Source organism: Solanum dulcamara, chromosome 8, assembly GCF_947179165.1.
Source record: "Solanum dulcamara chromosome 8, daSolDulc1.2, whole genome shotgun sequence".
In the NCBI taxonomy this organism is placed as follows: Eukaryota; Viridiplantae; Streptophyta; class Magnoliopsida; order Solanales; family Solanaceae; genus Solanum; species Solanum dulcamara.
In genome coordinates, this window is record NC_077244.1 from 56,399,267 (window position 1) to 56,416,331 (window position 17,065).

Below are 17,065 nucleotides of genomic sequence, written 5' to 3' on the forward strand. Positions count from 1 at the left end.
GGGACATTTCTGTCCATGTTACTAGCTACGGAGCATATAGTCCATCCCCTCAATATACATATCCTGCCACGGAGCGTGTGACCCGACCCCTTTGTTTTATAATACCTGTCATGGAGCGTGTAGCCCGACCCCTTTTGTCTCATATCATTTCCAGTCTCAACACAATATGTAAGAACCAATGCAATCAATTCATGTTCATATGATTCACGATAATAACATGACAACAACAATAATTGTTTTCTATCTCACATCAACATAGTTATTTCACATGTCCAAAATAAACTCATAATCACAACATATCAATTCCATTAATACATGTCATTAGATCATAATTTTATACCCTTCATCTCTATTTTTAAGGCCAATCATACAGTCAATAACTCAGTCCAATTCTCATTACTCCCCAGTACACATAACACGGAAATACAAGCATCTAGAAGCTTAAACTGAGGTTTAGAAATTCATTTACCTCAATTAAATTGAATAATCACTTTAAAACTTGAGCCTTTCATAACTCTTCTGAATGATAAAATCTGTTCAAATACATAAAATCCATAAGAATACGAATCCAATGACACCCATATTACTATATTTATTTTCGGATCAAAAATTGGGTCAAAAAGTCATCCCGAGTCATTGAAGTTAAATCTGAAATTTTCTTTCCGATTATGTTCACTCATTATAAAATAAACTCACATGTCAAATTTTAGCTAAAACGGATTGTTATTCGACCCCCAAGTCAGGATTTTATGTGAAGAACCCTAGGGTCATATTTTCTCATTTCAGCGTTATTTCTCCATCAATAACAACAACAACAACAACAATCCAGTTTGATCCCACAATGTGGGGTCTGGAGAGGGTAAATATACACAGACCTTTTTCCTACCAAGGTAGGACGGCTATTTCCGGTAGACCCTCGGCTCAATAAAGCATAAAAAGATGTTAGATAAGGCTAAAAAGTGAAGTGGTCAATAAGTTCAAAGCTATATATTTCTCCATCAATATACTCTAAAAATATGTCCATAATCACATAAAAATTTAATGAAAAGGATGAGAATAATTACCTTGATGCTTTGGAATGAAAATCTCTATTTTTCTCTTCTCCTTTATTTTTCTTTTCCCTTTTCTTTTCTTTCTTCCTTCGTATTTTTTTTCCAGCTTCTGCGTTCATCGTTGTTCTCCTTTTTTTTTTTTCAAACTAATTCTGTATTTAAATTTACAAACCCTACTAATCTATTTTAATAAATATAAGAAAAGTGGTATATGATATTAAATAAATTACCACTTTATCCCACCGATTAAATTAATTCTCTAAAATTATTTCTCAACTAATTAACCGAAGTTACCGAAAGATCCAAAATTTTCAACTTAAATTTATAAAAAAGGTCTTCTATGAAAGGAGGAGGACTCATTCTCAAAAGTACCTAACGGGTCATTACATTAAATAGCATGATATGAGAAGTAGTAAAAATCATGAGTAGTCTTAAGAATAATCAGTGCATAATAAACCGTAAGAGTATCATATGAAGTAAATGATAGGATTAGTCATTTAAAACATAAAAAGGATCATACATACGTGGGAGATAAAAGTCATTTTGAAATCCATAGTCTTGGTGAAAGATATATTAGCCATAGTAAGAAATACCTTGTACATTGAGAGAGAGACCTTTTTACCTTTGTGAGAGTGACTGTTAACCGACATAAACCATGTGAGCTATAACATGGACTCCCAATGTTTACCCCTACATCGGAGGAAAGGGAGAGACTACTTGCCAAGGTAGACTCCTATATGTCTAAGTGGATCCACTAAGCTACATGAAGGATCGAGCCTCAACTACGGGTGACCCTTAAGGAATCAAGCCTCTTCTATGGGTGATCCTTTAACCTACGGTGGCACATAGTTATTGGACAATAGAATCTTACTACGAGTCTCTTGCCTTTGCTACGGGAGAGAATGTCTATCCCAAGATTCACTCGGTGTTAGGTAAGCTCTCAACGCAATACGTATCATAACATAGTAATCATAATTAACATACATTATAGACATGATCATAGGTTTGAAATTCATAGAGTAGCTTATTTTCATAACATAAGTGCAATGTGATTATTTCCCTTCCACATTATAAATCATACATACATAATCATAATTCATTCTTGGAAATTAGGGTAAAACATGAATACATGAACAATTGACTTAAAAATCATGAAATTGACTTGAAAACATGCATGATCATATACTTTCTATCAACCCATACATAATTCATAAAGATAATATCATTTGAAAGTATAATTGAAAATACCCATAATTCATATCATGAATCCTAGAGATCAATGTAAGAGAATTCGTGGAAAAACTCTTTAATTCAATATAATAATCATCAATTTATGTTAAAATAGATTCATAACCATGAGTAGAATCATAATTCATGCAATTTAATAAGAATCAAACAAGACCCATAATAAGATCATGAACCCTAAATATCATGTAATAAGATCTATTGGAAAATCATTGAAATCATGCAATATCTTAGAATTCATACATATTTGAGTGGAGAATCATGTAATTAAACTCAATTCATTAAATTGGAAGAAAATTCATGGAACCCATAAAATTTCATACTTGAATTTAATAGAAAACTTGAGAAATTGATTGGGTTTCATGGATGAAAGAAGACAAAAGAATTTGAAAGAATTTGAGAGTTTTGATGGAGGGCTTGAGTGAATTTCTTGGAAGTCTCCAATGTAGTCCTTGAGAGACTTTTGTAGAGAGAGAAATATTTGAATATGTGAATTGTAGAAGAATAATGAAATTAGAGGTGTAGGTTAATTTATAGAGCTGAATTAGGCCCTAAAAACGTCCAGACTCATTAACTAACAATTTGAGAAATATCTAAAGTGCCCCCACTTAAAAATTGAATTTGGGAACATGCAAATCGTATTTGGAAAATGCATTTTATGAAATATAAGGTAAATCGCATTCATCACATGCGATTTATGCCTTATTTGTCTGAAAATAATTTTTGGGCAAATTTTGAGTAAAATTGCACTATGGGGGAGCAAGTCTGCGACGCGGACTTGCCGCACAACCTCCTGTTTTATGCAATTTTTAAAAAATTCATCTTTCGATATACGAGTCCTAAAAATCCACCGAGATAATTTTTTCTGCAGATTTTGACTCCCTGATCGATATTCAGGACTCGAATTTGCCAAAAAAAAAATAAGGATAATGTGTTACGCAAGCGACCTACTTCCAAAGCATTTTTAACGCACTTGTGAGCATTTTTGAGGAATATTACACTCTTTGAAGAACCAAAAAATTCTTTAATTTAAAGAATTCTCTTATGCTGCATGTTTTCAAGGCAAATTGATTACTAGACCATCAGTAATCAAAGTGGAATTAAATCCCCATCATTTCTGAAACGTATACATGGTGATATATGTGGATCCATTCACCCATCATGTGGAATATTTAAATATTATATGATTTTAATAGATGCATCTACAAGATGGTCACATGTGTGTTTATTATCAACTCGTAATATGACATTTGTGAGATTACTTGCTCAAATAATTAAGTTAATAGCATAATTTTCAGATTATGCAATTAAGATAATTCATCTCGATAATGCTGGTGAGTTTACATCCCAAGCTTTTAATGATTATTGTATATCAACTGTAATAACAGTTGAACATTTGGTTGCTCATGTTCATACTCAAAATGGTTTGACAGAATCATCGATTAAACGCCTTCAATTAATTGTTAGGCCAATTTATAAAAATAAAACTTCTCATTTCATTATGGGGTCATCCTACTTTGCATGCAGCAAGTCTTATGCAGATCAGACCCACAAGTTATAATAAAGTTTTTTCATTATAATTGACTTTTGGTCAGGAGCCGAACATTTTCCTTCTTAAAATATTTGGATGTGTGGTATATGTTCCAATTGTTACACCACAACGTACAAAGATGGGACCCTAAAGAAGATTGAGAATAGATGTTGTGTATGAGTTTCCTTTCATCATAAAATATTTGGAACTTATGACTGGAGATTTATTTACTGCAATATTTGTTGATTGTCATTTTGATGAATCAGTATATCCAGCATTAGGGGGATAAAATAAGCAGCTGAAAGAGGAAATCGATTGGAATCCATTATCACCATCTCATTTAGATTATCGTACAAATAAATGTGAGCTGAAAGTTCAAAAGATATTCCATTTGCAAAATATTGCAAATCAACTATCAGATGCATTCACTAACCTATTAAGTCTCATATTCCAGTTGTTAATGCTCCGATTTGAGTTGATGTCCTAGTAAAAAAATTAATTAATGTAAATGAGTCTAAACCATGCTTAAAACATGATAGACCGATCGATTCTAAAGATAAAAATCCTCAAAAAAGAAAGGAGCAAACGATCAAGATGGTCATAATATAGAAGAACCTGATCAAGAAAAGCGAAGAGACATAACAATTGATAAAACCTTTGAAAAGGTTGAGGCGCCTGAAGATAATGAAGAAATCTCAATAAATTATGTCTTATCAGAAAAAATATAGAATCGCAATAATATAATTATCGATAATAATTTTGCATATAATGTTGCCATTGAAATAATGAAATAAAATGAGGATCTCGAACCAAAATGTGTCGAGGAATGTAGACAGAGGAATGATTGGTCAAAGTGAAAAGATGCAATTCAAGTTGAATTAGCTTTGCTTGAAAAATACAAAGTTTTTGAACCGATAGTCCGAACACCTAAAGGTATAAATCTAGTAGGGTACAAATGGATTTTTGTGCGAAAACAAAATGAAAAAAATGAAGTCATAAGATATAAAATACAATTTGTGGCAGAACGATTTTCGCAAAAACTTGGCATTGATTATATGAAAATATATTCTCCTGTGGTGGATGCAATCACTTTCAGGTATCTTATAAATCTAGCAGTTCATGAAAAAACTTGATATGCATCTAATGAATGTCGTTACAGCCTATTTATATGGCTCTCTAGACAACAATGTTTTTATGAAAATTCCTGAATGACTTAAAATGTTTGAAATATATAAAGATTTTCGAGAAAGTTGTTCAATAAAACTTCAAAAATTCTTATACGGATTGAAGCAATCAAGGTGAATGTGGTACAATTGTCTTAGCGAATATTTGCTAAAAGAAGAATTTATGATCCAATTTGCCCTTGTGTTTTTATGAAAAGGTCTGGATCTGAATTTGTCATAATATCTGTATATGTTGATAATTTGAATATCATTGGAACTCTTGAAGAACTTTCAAAGACAGTAAAATGTCTGAAAAAGGAATTTGAAATAAAAGAGATAGGAAAGACCAAATTTTGTCTTGATCTACAAATTGAACATTTTACAAATGAGATATTTGTCTATCAATCAACATATACTGAAAATATTTTAAAGAAATTTTGCATGGATAAAGCACATCGACTGAATACTCCAATGGTTGTGAGATCTCTTGATATTAATAAAGATCCATTTCGACCTCATGAAAATAATGAAGAGATTGTTGGTGCTGAAATACCATATCTTAGTGCAATTGGTACATTAATGTATCTTGTCAATAATTCTAGATCAAATATAGCTTTTTCTATAAACTTGTTAGCAAGATTTAGTTATTCTCCAACACGAAGACACTGAAATGGAATTAAGCATCTATTCAGATACCTCCGAGGGACCACCGCTATGGAATTATTTTACTCAAAAAATTCACGTCACAATTAATTGGTTATGCAGATACAAGATATTTGTCTGATCTCTATAAAGGTGGATTGCTGACAGGCTACTTATTTATATGTAGTAGTACAGCTATATCATGACATTTAACAAAGCACATTATGGTTGTCACTTCTTCAAATCATGCAGAGATAATAACCATTCATGAAGCAAGTCAATAATGTGTTTGGTTAAGATCAATAACTCATCACATTCAAGAAACATGAGACCTTTTTTTGAAAAGAGACATTCCAACAATATTGTATGAAGATAATGCTACTTGTATAGTTCAACTGAAGGGAGAATACATCAAAGGAGACAGAACAAAACATATTTCATCAAAATTCTTCTTTACTCATGATCTTCAAAAGAAAGGTGATAATTTAGCAGATATGTTCATTAAGGCATTGCCAACTTTAACCTTTGAAAAATTGAGATAAAAGATTGGAATGCGTCATTTTTAAGATATTAAATGATGTCTTTGTCGGGAAAAGTAAAATACGCACTACACTCTTTTTTCCTTAATCAAGATTTTATTCGATTGAGTTTTTCTAGCAAGATTTTTAATGAGGCAACAAATAATGCGTATTACAAATAATTATGTATATTTTTCTTTCTTTTCTCATACATGAACATCTAAGTAGGAGTGATGTAAAAAAGTGTCCATAGAGACCCATCATTAACGTAGCATGATAACATTAGTGCATTCTATCTCTATAAAAAGGGCATTGCACTGCAATGAGAAGACAATATTAGAAGAAAAATTGCTCATCTGCTTCTTTATTTATACTACCACTTTTTCTTTTTCTTTCTTCTTTTACTTTTAATATTTTATTGTATAATATAATTTAAATTAAGTGCATCACATGATATTTTTACATTGATTTGAGATTGTACAAAAATTCCTTCACGCATTCATGTTTCGTGACAATATGACTGCCATGAAAATTAGGGTTGCTTATTGGACGAACCAAACGGGTAATTGCTTACCAATTTGATTTATTTGATATTGATTTTTAAATATACTAATCCGTTAGTAAATTAATAAGCTATCGATTGGTTCATAGTAATTAACGAATGGTTATCGGGTGGTGTATTGGCTCAATTATTTTATGATCCATTTTTTCACTTTCACAAACCAATATATTGATCTTTCATCAAAAACAAAATAATTTTTCTACCCCTAGTTAAGCTGGTAATTCTGTAATTATAAATCACGATGAGAAATACATGAAAGTCTAAATTTTGAGGGTGCATGCATTTATTTAATAAATAGACTTACAGTACAAATGTAACTACGATAATTCTTAACGAGTTAATGGTTTATCCAATAAAACAATTGAGTAATATGCCTCCGCATCGATAACTATAAATTTTTAATCCATTCACCAATCATTAATTTGATAACCCAATACCAATAAATCAATAAGTCAACTTTGTTGTTGGCTTATCGGTTACAATTTGATTTTGAATGGCCCTAGTTAAAAGGGGTTAAAATGGTGCACTTACTATGGATTTAAATGAGTCTGTGGGGAAATAGCACTGCCACAAATTTTAGGTGTCTACTTCAAAAAAGACCTAAATTTAGGAGGAACTTTATGTATTTTATCCTAATACAATACATACCATTAAGGAGTGTTCACGGTTTGAATAAAAATCTATTAAATAAATTAATTTTTATTTGGTTTTACATTTTGAAAAATCGATAATATTTTATTGATTTTGATTTTATTCAAAATAACCAAAGAAATAACCGGACTGATAAATTATATTCATATTTTTATAATTATATATACATAATAAATTAATTTTTGAACAATTGTTTATGCAAAAGAATATAGTACTCCAATGAAAAATAATAAAATATCTTGAGTCTTTATTTGTGTAACAATATCAGTAACTTATGCATTATTCAATAAGTTTATGTTGTTTAATGTCTTAGATTAGCTGACAATATAAGTGGGAAGATAAACGTAATTGGGGTTCTAGTATAAGAATTATAAAATTCAAAATGGTAGGAGGACAATTTATTTCTTTTTTGAATGAATTGTTAATTTTTTTTTCTTATTTGAATGAATCGTTTCTTATATTTTTGTGTATGATTAATTACCGAGCAACCAATCCAAATTGAACCAAAATCAATAACAACGAAATAGATAAAAATATATTCTATTTATTTTGGCTTGGTTTTAAAATTAAAAAATTGATTCAATTAATTTAGTTTTAATTTTGACCAAAGAAAATAATTTTATCCTTTGAGAATAATAAAAAATGGACAGTGTTCAATTGAAACATTCAAAGGTGACTAAATTGGTCCTAGTTACTCTTTGGAGCTAAGTGAAAGAAAGAGAATTTTTCGAACACAAAAAAGATAATCGATCCAAACCGATCCGTGAATTTTTGCTCGTGCTTGTGCCCCCACCCTATTAAGTACTACCATAATATGTATTATGGGCTTATTTCTTAGTGCAATTGAAGGCCGCAGCGGTGCAGCAGTAACGGCCCAAAAGTTGTAGTATCTGCTAGAGGCTTGATTTACCACTTTATCCTCAAAATGTTGCCATTATCACAGTCATCTCCACTATATATAAAATGCAGCATACTCTCAAAGCCCTAATTCCTTTTTTCATAACCCTAGCAGGTCGGAGTAGATCCAATAGATTGAAGAGGTATGTCTTACTTTCTTCCACTCTCTGTTTCACCTCATATTTGCGCTTCCATAGATATTCTTACTCTTTTTTTTTTTGCTTCTTCTTCTTCTTCTTGAAGTTTTGTAAGTCCTCGGTATTTTATGCTTATACAAACCAGTAAATGGCGGAAAATTTGTACTTTCTATTTTTTTTTACTAATATCTTTATAATAGTGATTTTTAACATGATAATTTGTATTTCTATTGTATTTTTTTTGTAAGTTTATTGTGCTGCTTTCACTGTCCTAGTGTGAAATCTCTCATTATATTTTTGGAAGAGAGGAAATACATCATATCTTATCATTTAATTATAATGGGTTGGCAATGCAATTTTGTGATTCGGGTGTTGTACGTTGAATGTTGTTTAAATAGGAGATGGCTCCAAAGCAGCCGAATACAGGGCTATCTGTTGGGCTAAATAAAGGCCATGTTGTGACCAAGAAGGAATTAGCTCCACGCCCTTCTGACAGAAAAGGGGTGAGTCGAGTTCTTTTTTTTTTTTGGCCTGTCTTTGTTGACTGCTAATGATATCTATTTCACGACTTGGGCTTTTATTGTTTGGATTTGAATCTATGTGCACATTTTCAACTTTTATATATCTCATGGAGCATATATAAGCAACTTCAGGAAAACTGTGAATTAATAGATTTTTTTGTCACCCAAATGTCTTTTTATGAAATTGACATAATGGGTTTTGCTTTTTACACAACTCTTGGCTTTTATATCATAGGGTTCTATATTACCTATACCTGTTTATTTTTGTGACCTCAGAAAAGTCTGATGCACATGATTTTTGTAGTCTTAGAGGAGATCACCACCCGAGTATGTCGTAATTTGTGTTTTTGGGTACCATTACACATTTTGTTGGATTTGGGAGTTGAAATTTTGATGTTTTAGGGAGAAAACACTCTGTGACATTATAAAAGATGCATGTACATCTTGTACTAGAGTGGGTGGATCAAGTGTCATGGACAAAGATTTATACCTTTTGAGACTAAAGGGGTGAATAACCTCATATATTCCATAGATTGTAGGCTGTGTTGTTTAGGGGGTGGTGCCTTTCATGTACCGTGTCTTACAAATAAATGCTTTTAGCATGGTGCATGTAATCTTACAAAGTTTGTTTTAGCACAGTGCTGTTATCGTGGGAAGGATGACTAAATATTATTTAGCTGAATTCCTATTTCTGATTTGGATCTGTGTGTCCTATGCTTTTTTTGCCAATTAAATATGTTTTACTCGCATCTTTTTAACACATCATAATCTGTTCTTTCCATTTTATTTGTTTTTTAGAAAACAAGCAAAAGAATCCACTTTGTGAGGAGCCTTATCAGAGAAGTTGCTGGATTTGCTCCATATGAGAAGAGGATTACTGAGCTTCTTAAAGTTGGGAAGGACAAGCGTGCCTTGAAGGTAGCCAAGAGGAAGTTGGGTACTCACAAGAGGGCGAAGAGGAAGAGAGAAGAGATGTCTAGTGTTCTCCGCAAGATGAGGTAATGCCTTGATTATTGGCTTATTGCTTTTACTGATTCAGTATATTGAGGAAGGTAGTCATTACTATCAGTTTCTTGCTGAAGAATGTTACAAGCCCTTGCCTGGTATCATGTTTCATTCTTTTTTCTCTTGGACTTTTACAGGGCTACTGGAGGTGGTGAAAAGAAGAAGTGAAGCCTGTATCCACCACAGGTGATGTTTGAAGGACCCAGTTAGTTAAATTCACCACCTTTTACATTTGCAATGTATTTTTGTTTTCAAGAAAGAGGACTTGTGATCAAAAGTTCCCGGTTTATGTTTCATGAAGATTTTGGAATTAGTGATATTTTAGACATTTTTGCAGATTGCGTGCTTTTCTGGTAGTACTTGTGTTAATTATCTGCTTTTGATCTATGAAATGAGTTGGACAAAGAATGTGGTGTTCATGTTGACTCTACGTGAGGAAACAAACTTTCGACAGTTCGATGCTGTTGAAACATGTGCTCAACATGTACATCATTTTTGGTAAAAGACAATCCATTTGGTATTTATGAAAATGTCACTTGAACAACTTTGCTTTTGTTTAGAGAAATGTTTCCCCCCATAGACGCATTTCTTGAAAAAAGCTGAAAGATGTGGATTATTCCCTCTGTTAAGTTTCAGGCAACTAGGTACTTGTTGCGTTCCAAGTATGATTGTCTCCAAAAATCCAAGGAATGCAAAACTACGAGTAAAGCACGACATTGCTTCAGTTTATCGGGCTATATTCCCTAGTAAATGAATGATTACTTTGGTTAGTACAAGACCAATACAAGAATATGCTATTATGGAACACTCACGTCTTGAATTGCTGCAATATTTTCTCTACTCCTTCCCTGCAATCTCTAGCAAAATTGTTCCATCCAACCGCGAGACCTGAACCAATATCAACTGCTCCATGTTGCATTGCTTGTCGACGGCTGCCCATCTTCGAGATGACACCATTCTTTAGCTCTGCCATTTGTGTGTCTGGCTGTCTGCTTTTCAGGGCCCATTCCTTGAGGACAGATATCATAAAGAGTATCTTTTCCATTATTTTATGAATTCTCTTTTGATTTCCTTCTTACAGCATCAGCCATTTCCTTGAGCTTGTCCATCAAACATTCATTTCTATTCACACTAAAAAGAAATTCGACTTTTCCCTAAGGCCAATAAGAAAGGATGGTGTTTTTAGGCAACAAACCACGCCAAACAGGCTAATCCACTCTCTTCAACTGACTGATTTCCAGCACTGAGCCATGTAACATCAATAATCAATACTTATTGTATGTCGCTGTCGACTACCACTTTGTTGATGCCTTGCCTCTCCCAACGGACTCTAGCCGCCTCCAGTGTTTTTGCTCTCTCTCTAGCTCTTTTAGCCTCATCTTCAGCCCAAGCTCTGGGTGCAAGATTAAAACAGAATGAGCTAAAGGTGAAATGCAACTGAAAAGGGTATAATACTTTTTAGCATTAGTATGAAATTGTCGAACCAAATGAAAGATGACTCAAATGTTTCAACATGTAAACATGCAAATGCAGAATATCAGCTGCTTTAATATAGCTAGGGCCACTTTGCCCATTGTCAGCTATGCTTTAACAAATGCGACCAACATATACTTTTGACAAAACAAAATTCAAGTTATAAGGTTTAGAAAAAGGGACCAGACGAGCTAGTGGTGGTAACATCAGGAAAGAAATTGTTAAATGAAGAAAATGTTGACACTTTTCTTATCTTTCCTTCACCAGAAAGTGTATTCAATCAGAACCGACTCTCATGATACATCATGTTGTTGCTACTTCCCAGAAATCTAAAAGTCACTAAATCACGTAAGGGACTTACAGCTAGTAAATAGTAGATGACCAACTGGAACACAGTGTGATTGATTAGTTAGCCAGTTAATATATTCACCTTGCCAGAGCCATGAGCCATGAGCCATCTAGGTACAGTGAATCAATTATGCAGATTGATATCTAATTAGAGAAGAGAACTCAAGCCATGAAATTTTAACAATATGTTTCTTACCTGGCCATGGCTAATGCTTTCCTTTCAACCTCAAGTTCATATTGTAACCGTGCAATCTCTTGGTTTTCAATTTCTGCATCTCTATGAAATTTGCCAAGCCTTTCCTTTTCATATGAGATATCTATTTTGTCACTCTTAAGGCTCTGCAATTGCTCCTCTACCTCATGTCTGAACCTGGAAAGAACTTCCAGTTCCAAATCAACAGCAGCTCGTTCCTTCATAATTGCAAGATGCTCTGCTTCCCGCTCAGCTCTCAAGCTCTCCAACTCTTGCGTTGCTTCCTCGGCCAACTTCTTCACTGTATCAACCCTTTTCTTTTCCAATATGAGTTCCTTCTCAAAACTTGCATTCACATCTTTCTCAACTTGAGCTGCCAGAGAATTATATGATGCGACAGCTTTTTCAGCAATTGACTCAGACTCAATGCGTGAAAGTTCCTCAACAATGGTGTCAGCAGCTACACCAGTTGCTAGGGCAATAGCAGCTTGACCTATTGTCACAGGTTTATATGGTTGGAAGAGTCTTGTATATCCTGTATTGATATATTGGCAAATAATAATATTTTCATTTCTCATGGATAAGATGATTCCATGTCAGAAATGATTGCAGTGAATGGAACTTACCAAATGCAAGGGCTATTATTCCCCGTTCACCTGATGACAAGTCAGCTACCAGTGCTGGCCATGCATCTGGATGAATCTTGTCAATATCTATCCATCCAGAGACCTTCTGCAGGGACTGCCCATATAGATAAGAGATTGTTGCACATACTGATTAGTCAACTGTTATGTGTCATAAACAAGGTAAAAACAACGTTTTAAATCAATTTGTATGCAATCTTCTGGTCAACTACTGGAAACTGTCTTTTCTCTAGGGCCATCTTCCAACTGACAAGATCCTGGCGTGACAAAGGACTGCCATGAAAAACTTAAACATTAAGACAGCCTGTAAGAATATCAGGGTCAATATTTATCAGCAAATCAAATGATATATATCCAGGAATAATAGAAGTAGCAATACTCATATGACATCAAATGAAGGTGCTATTGATGAACAGAGGGTAGAAGAAAGAGAAGTTATTTTTGAGCACTATTATACCTTTCGGGAGAGAAGAAGAAGGGACTTTGGTCAGGATATGGAGATGACTTCTTGTCACATCTTGAGAGCTTGCTGAAAATTAGGCCTGCTTCAGCCAAGCCTGGAAAAAATTGGCATTCACAGACAACAACTTCAAAGAATTTAACAGAAGTAAAAGCAGATGATTCTGAAGATCTACTTTGTATGGAAGGGAAGTCTGGATCATCAGACGTAATGTCATCAAAGGCAAGTTCAGTAACATTCTCAATGTACATTGCAGGGTAAACCTTGAGGCACTGGTTCTGCAGTGATAAAAAATTCAAAAGCACCCGCTATCCTCATATGCAATCACCTTACTTTTCAGTGGTAAAAAGCACGACAAGATCAACAATGTAGAAGTTTATAAAAGTGAGACAGGTATACCTTGATAGAACGCTACTAGCACTCACCAACCAGCGAGCATATTCACGACGAGCACAAAGGTCTCCAGGTTGAATATCAGCCTCAATAACCTAGAATTTAAAGATTCAAAACCAGTGGCAGAACTCTTTATGTGCACAACTGCAAAAACATGGGATTAAAGAGTTTTTCCCATTAATGTTACGTAACATATTTAAGTCTCTCAAAAATGAAACATGAATTGAATATACTCATATCAGCACATGTTTGAATTTCATTCTAAGACATGGTAAGACTCTTCACGAGAGTGTAGGGTCAATTCTATTGGGTGGTAGTGGGAGAGGGACAGAAGTAGAATTCAGAATAGCCTGCCTTCGGTTTTCCTTTCATTTTGTGGCATATTATGGTAATCTGGTTCTAGAGATGATCTTTGTCCAACAAGGTGCAAAGCACTTGACCTAGGCAGCAGCGGGAGTGCTCCTAAACAGTTATAATGATGTAGTAGTCCAACTGGCCAACTCTGTTGGCCCTTTCTGGTTTACATTACGTAGCAAAGAGAAATCTATCCTCCATATCTAAACCTATACGTCAAACATATTGAATCCTTTTATGGTTGACTCATAATATCTCAGTACAAGATGGTTGCGCCAAGTGACCATGTTCTACTTCAAATATCATTTTCATTTTGAAAACAAAAACTACTCTTTTTCAAATTTTACAATGAAACATGGTAGAGGCATTTGGCCATGAGTTTTTTTCACTTTTTTCCGGAGTTCAACTATGAAACATGTTTGGCCATTCAAGCTGAATTCCAAAATTTTCAAGAATTTGAAAAACAACAAAAAATATTTTCATTTTTTTCACTCCAAATTACTCACAAATAGTCAAAAACAACTCCAATTTTCAAAAATCATTTTTCACTTCGAAAACAAAATCTACTTTTCTTCAAATTCCACAATCAAATATGGTCAAACACCTACTATCAGGCAGTAAATTTTTAAAGCACATTCCTTTATTACTTTAGCCAAAGTAGACAAACTCTACTGGCAGCTTCGACTAAACAATAAAATAAGGACTGTTTAACACAAGACAACCTTAGGAAAAAGGGCATCATTCTCATCAACAGCTTCAACTAAACAATAAAAAAAAGACAGCCCTTCACTAGGCATGTTAAGACAAGACAACCTTAGGAAAAAGGGCATAGTTCTCATCAACAGATGTCTTTTCTGTAAACAAGACAATGAAAGTGTCAACCATCTTTTTTTGCACTTCCCCATAACAGTTGGCGTATGACATTTCTTCTTCTTATTGTTTGGCCTCCAATGGGTTATGCCCCTCTCTATCAAAGATGCTTATGCTAGCTGGATATGTCGGAGAGTTGACAACACCATCAAAAGTCCTGGAGGATGGCCCCAATATTAATATTTTGGAGCATTTGGATAGAGAGAAACTGCAGATGCTTTGATGGAATATCAACTCCCATAAGCACTATTAAGACTAGGTGTTTACTTAGTCTTTATAATTGGCACCTTCTCTCCCCTGTAAACAGTATGGATGATTTTTTGGATTTTGTTAGCTCCTTAACTCTAGCACAGTATGGTTTAAGGGGGTTTATCTTTTTGGCTGCTTTACAGGTTTTTGCACAGTTAGCTTATTGTTAATTTCATGTTTGAAGCAACTTTATTTTTAGTTGTAACCATTGCATCTCCTTGATGCCTTTCTAATACAATATAATTACTTCACCAAAAAAATAAGGACTGTTAATATTGACTTTGATTGATTGCAAGGATGGTAAACAAAAGACATCAAAACCAACCATTTTTCGTAGGTAAGAGAGATTATGAAAGATACACCTTTTCCATAGGGAAATTTTCAGAAGGATATTTCCAATCAAACTTTTCTCTTGTTTTTAGCAACACTTATCTACCCATATCTTGTCAACCCAAAAAGGGCAGTGCTTCTATAAATAAGCACTTCGCATGTGGAAAAGTAAGATCTTACTCCATGCTAACGAAATTTTGTTGAACTAAACTTGCAGTTAAATGGAAAAAACATCCATCGAAGTAAAATCATGATGTTGGTGTTAAGAGTCATCAAGAGAGAAAAGTGAGAAAGGCCATTGTTAGGCTCCAAATAGGGGTTTTGAGGTGGCATGGTTTATCTCAAGAATTTTTTTAAAGGAAAATGTAAATCCAAGAACCTGAAACAGATAATTGCTCCAATGAAGGAAAAAGTAATTTTCAAGTACCTTTAAAACTTGTAATGCTGCCGGTGACTGACCTTGGATTTGATCAACAGCGGCAGGTACCAGAATCTTCCCAGGAAGTGACTGCAGAACTGCAGAGGTAGTAGATGGAGCAGGTATACCAACAAAGGTAAAGACATCACCAGAATCTAATGAGTTAACAGAAGATCCTTTTCCATTGATATCCTTAAAATTGTTTTCAAGTTGGTCACAAGTTATTGGTGAAGCTGACGTTGTTCTAGACCATTTGTCTCCTTTTAAAAATTATGCACTTAAAAAGATGACTTATCTCCTTTGGTTTTGAGACCTCTGATCTATCGCTGAGGTCCACATTCTTGGTTGAAATTGAGCTTGTAATCTCCAAATACTCTTGATGCATAATCTTGGGTTCTAAAAGTGCTTCTGACTGTGGATTAAATGAGATATTGATGATCAAAGGCTCAATAGGAGGTGTGTCCAATGAAGTGTTTGAATCTTCTATTCCTTCTAAACTAGATACTTCCTCTTGGTTATCAATTTCATCTGTTCCATTGGGATTAAGGACTGATGCTACATCTAATTTGGCATCACTGAACTCCTCCTCTGGTTCATTTGTTGGTTCTATTTTTCCAGCAACAAGACTATCTTCCTCGTTTTCAAAGCTTGAGGCAGCAAGCAACTTGCCAGAAACCCTCACTTCAGGTGATTTAGACACTAGCAGCTAATACATCACCAATAGCTGTATCATCGTTCAACTCTTTTTGAAAATGGGTCTCATCAGTGATGTCGCCATCAGAGGATGTGTGTCTGTTAAAACTCCATTGATAGAGTTTGATTGTGAGCAGAAATTGAAGAGAAGAGAGTGAAGGGAAGAAAGAAAGAGTGAAGAGAAAGAACTTCAATACCTCATTTTTCTTATTCACTTAATACATGTGTGTAACATGTGTACTTATAGAGTCCATGTACAAGTTGCTCCATTAATTGCTTCTAACTAACTTCTAACAACTTCCCAACAGACTTAGTTAGTTTAACTAACCATGGTAGCTTGCCTAACTAACTCCCTAGTTAACACTCCCCCTCAAGCTCATGGTTTAAACAAATCCATGACTCCTAAGCCACTTAGGAGTAGTTGATGTTGTGCTTTGCCAAGACTCTTTGTGAGTAGATCAACAAGCTGATCTTCAGTGTGGGTGAATTCAGTTTTCAAAATTCTTTGACAGATCTTTTCCCTTACAAAATGACAATCTATGTCTATGTGTTTGGTCCTTTCATGAAAGATTGGATTTGCTGCAATTTGTATTGCCGACTTGCTGTCACACACCATTCTAACTGGTAGATCAACTTGAATACCAAGCTCTCTGAATAAGCCAATTAACCAAGTTACCTCAGCTGCAGAGTTTGCCATGCTCCTGAATTCAGCCTCT

General features: G+C 34.2%; 1 protein-coding gene and 1 pseudogene across 1 annotated transcript; one reads left to right on the forward strand and one right to left on the reverse strand.

Annotated features, from left to right (window-relative positions):
• Window positions 1-8,306: 8,306 nt before the first annotated feature.
• LOC129898747 (60S ribosomal protein L36-2-like) lies at window positions 8,307-10,332 on the forward strand. Its single transcript, XM_055973403.1, has 4 exons — window positions 8,307-8,404; window positions 8,797-8,901; window positions 9,718-9,917; window positions 10,062-10,332. The coding sequence occupies exons 2-4, from the start codon at window positions 8,800-8,802 to the stop codon at window positions 10,090-10,092; spliced, it is 333 nt and encodes a 110-aa protein (XP_055829378.1). The 5' UTR covers window positions 8,307-8,404; window positions 8,797-8,799; the 3' UTR covers window positions 10,093-10,332.
• A 105-nt stretch (window positions 10,333-10,437) lies between these two features.
• Window positions 10,438-17,046, reverse strand: LOC129899981 (uncharacterized; annotated as a pseudogene).
• Between the last annotated feature and the right edge of the window lie 19 nt (window positions 17,047-17,065).

Coding starts and splice junctions, on each gene's coding strand:
- LOC129898747 (XM_055973403.1), top strand. CDS start 8,800: ATGGCTCCAAAGCAGCCGAATACAGGGCTATCTGTTGGGCTAAATAAA. Junction 8,902..9,717: donor GCCCTTCTGACAGAAAAGGG/GTGAGTCGAGTT, acceptor TTTGTTTTTTAG/AAAACAAGCAAAAGAATCCA. Junction 9,918..10,061: donor AGTGTTCTCCGCAAGATGAG/GTAATGCCTTGA, acceptor GGACTTTTACAG/GGCTACTGGAGGTGGTGAAA.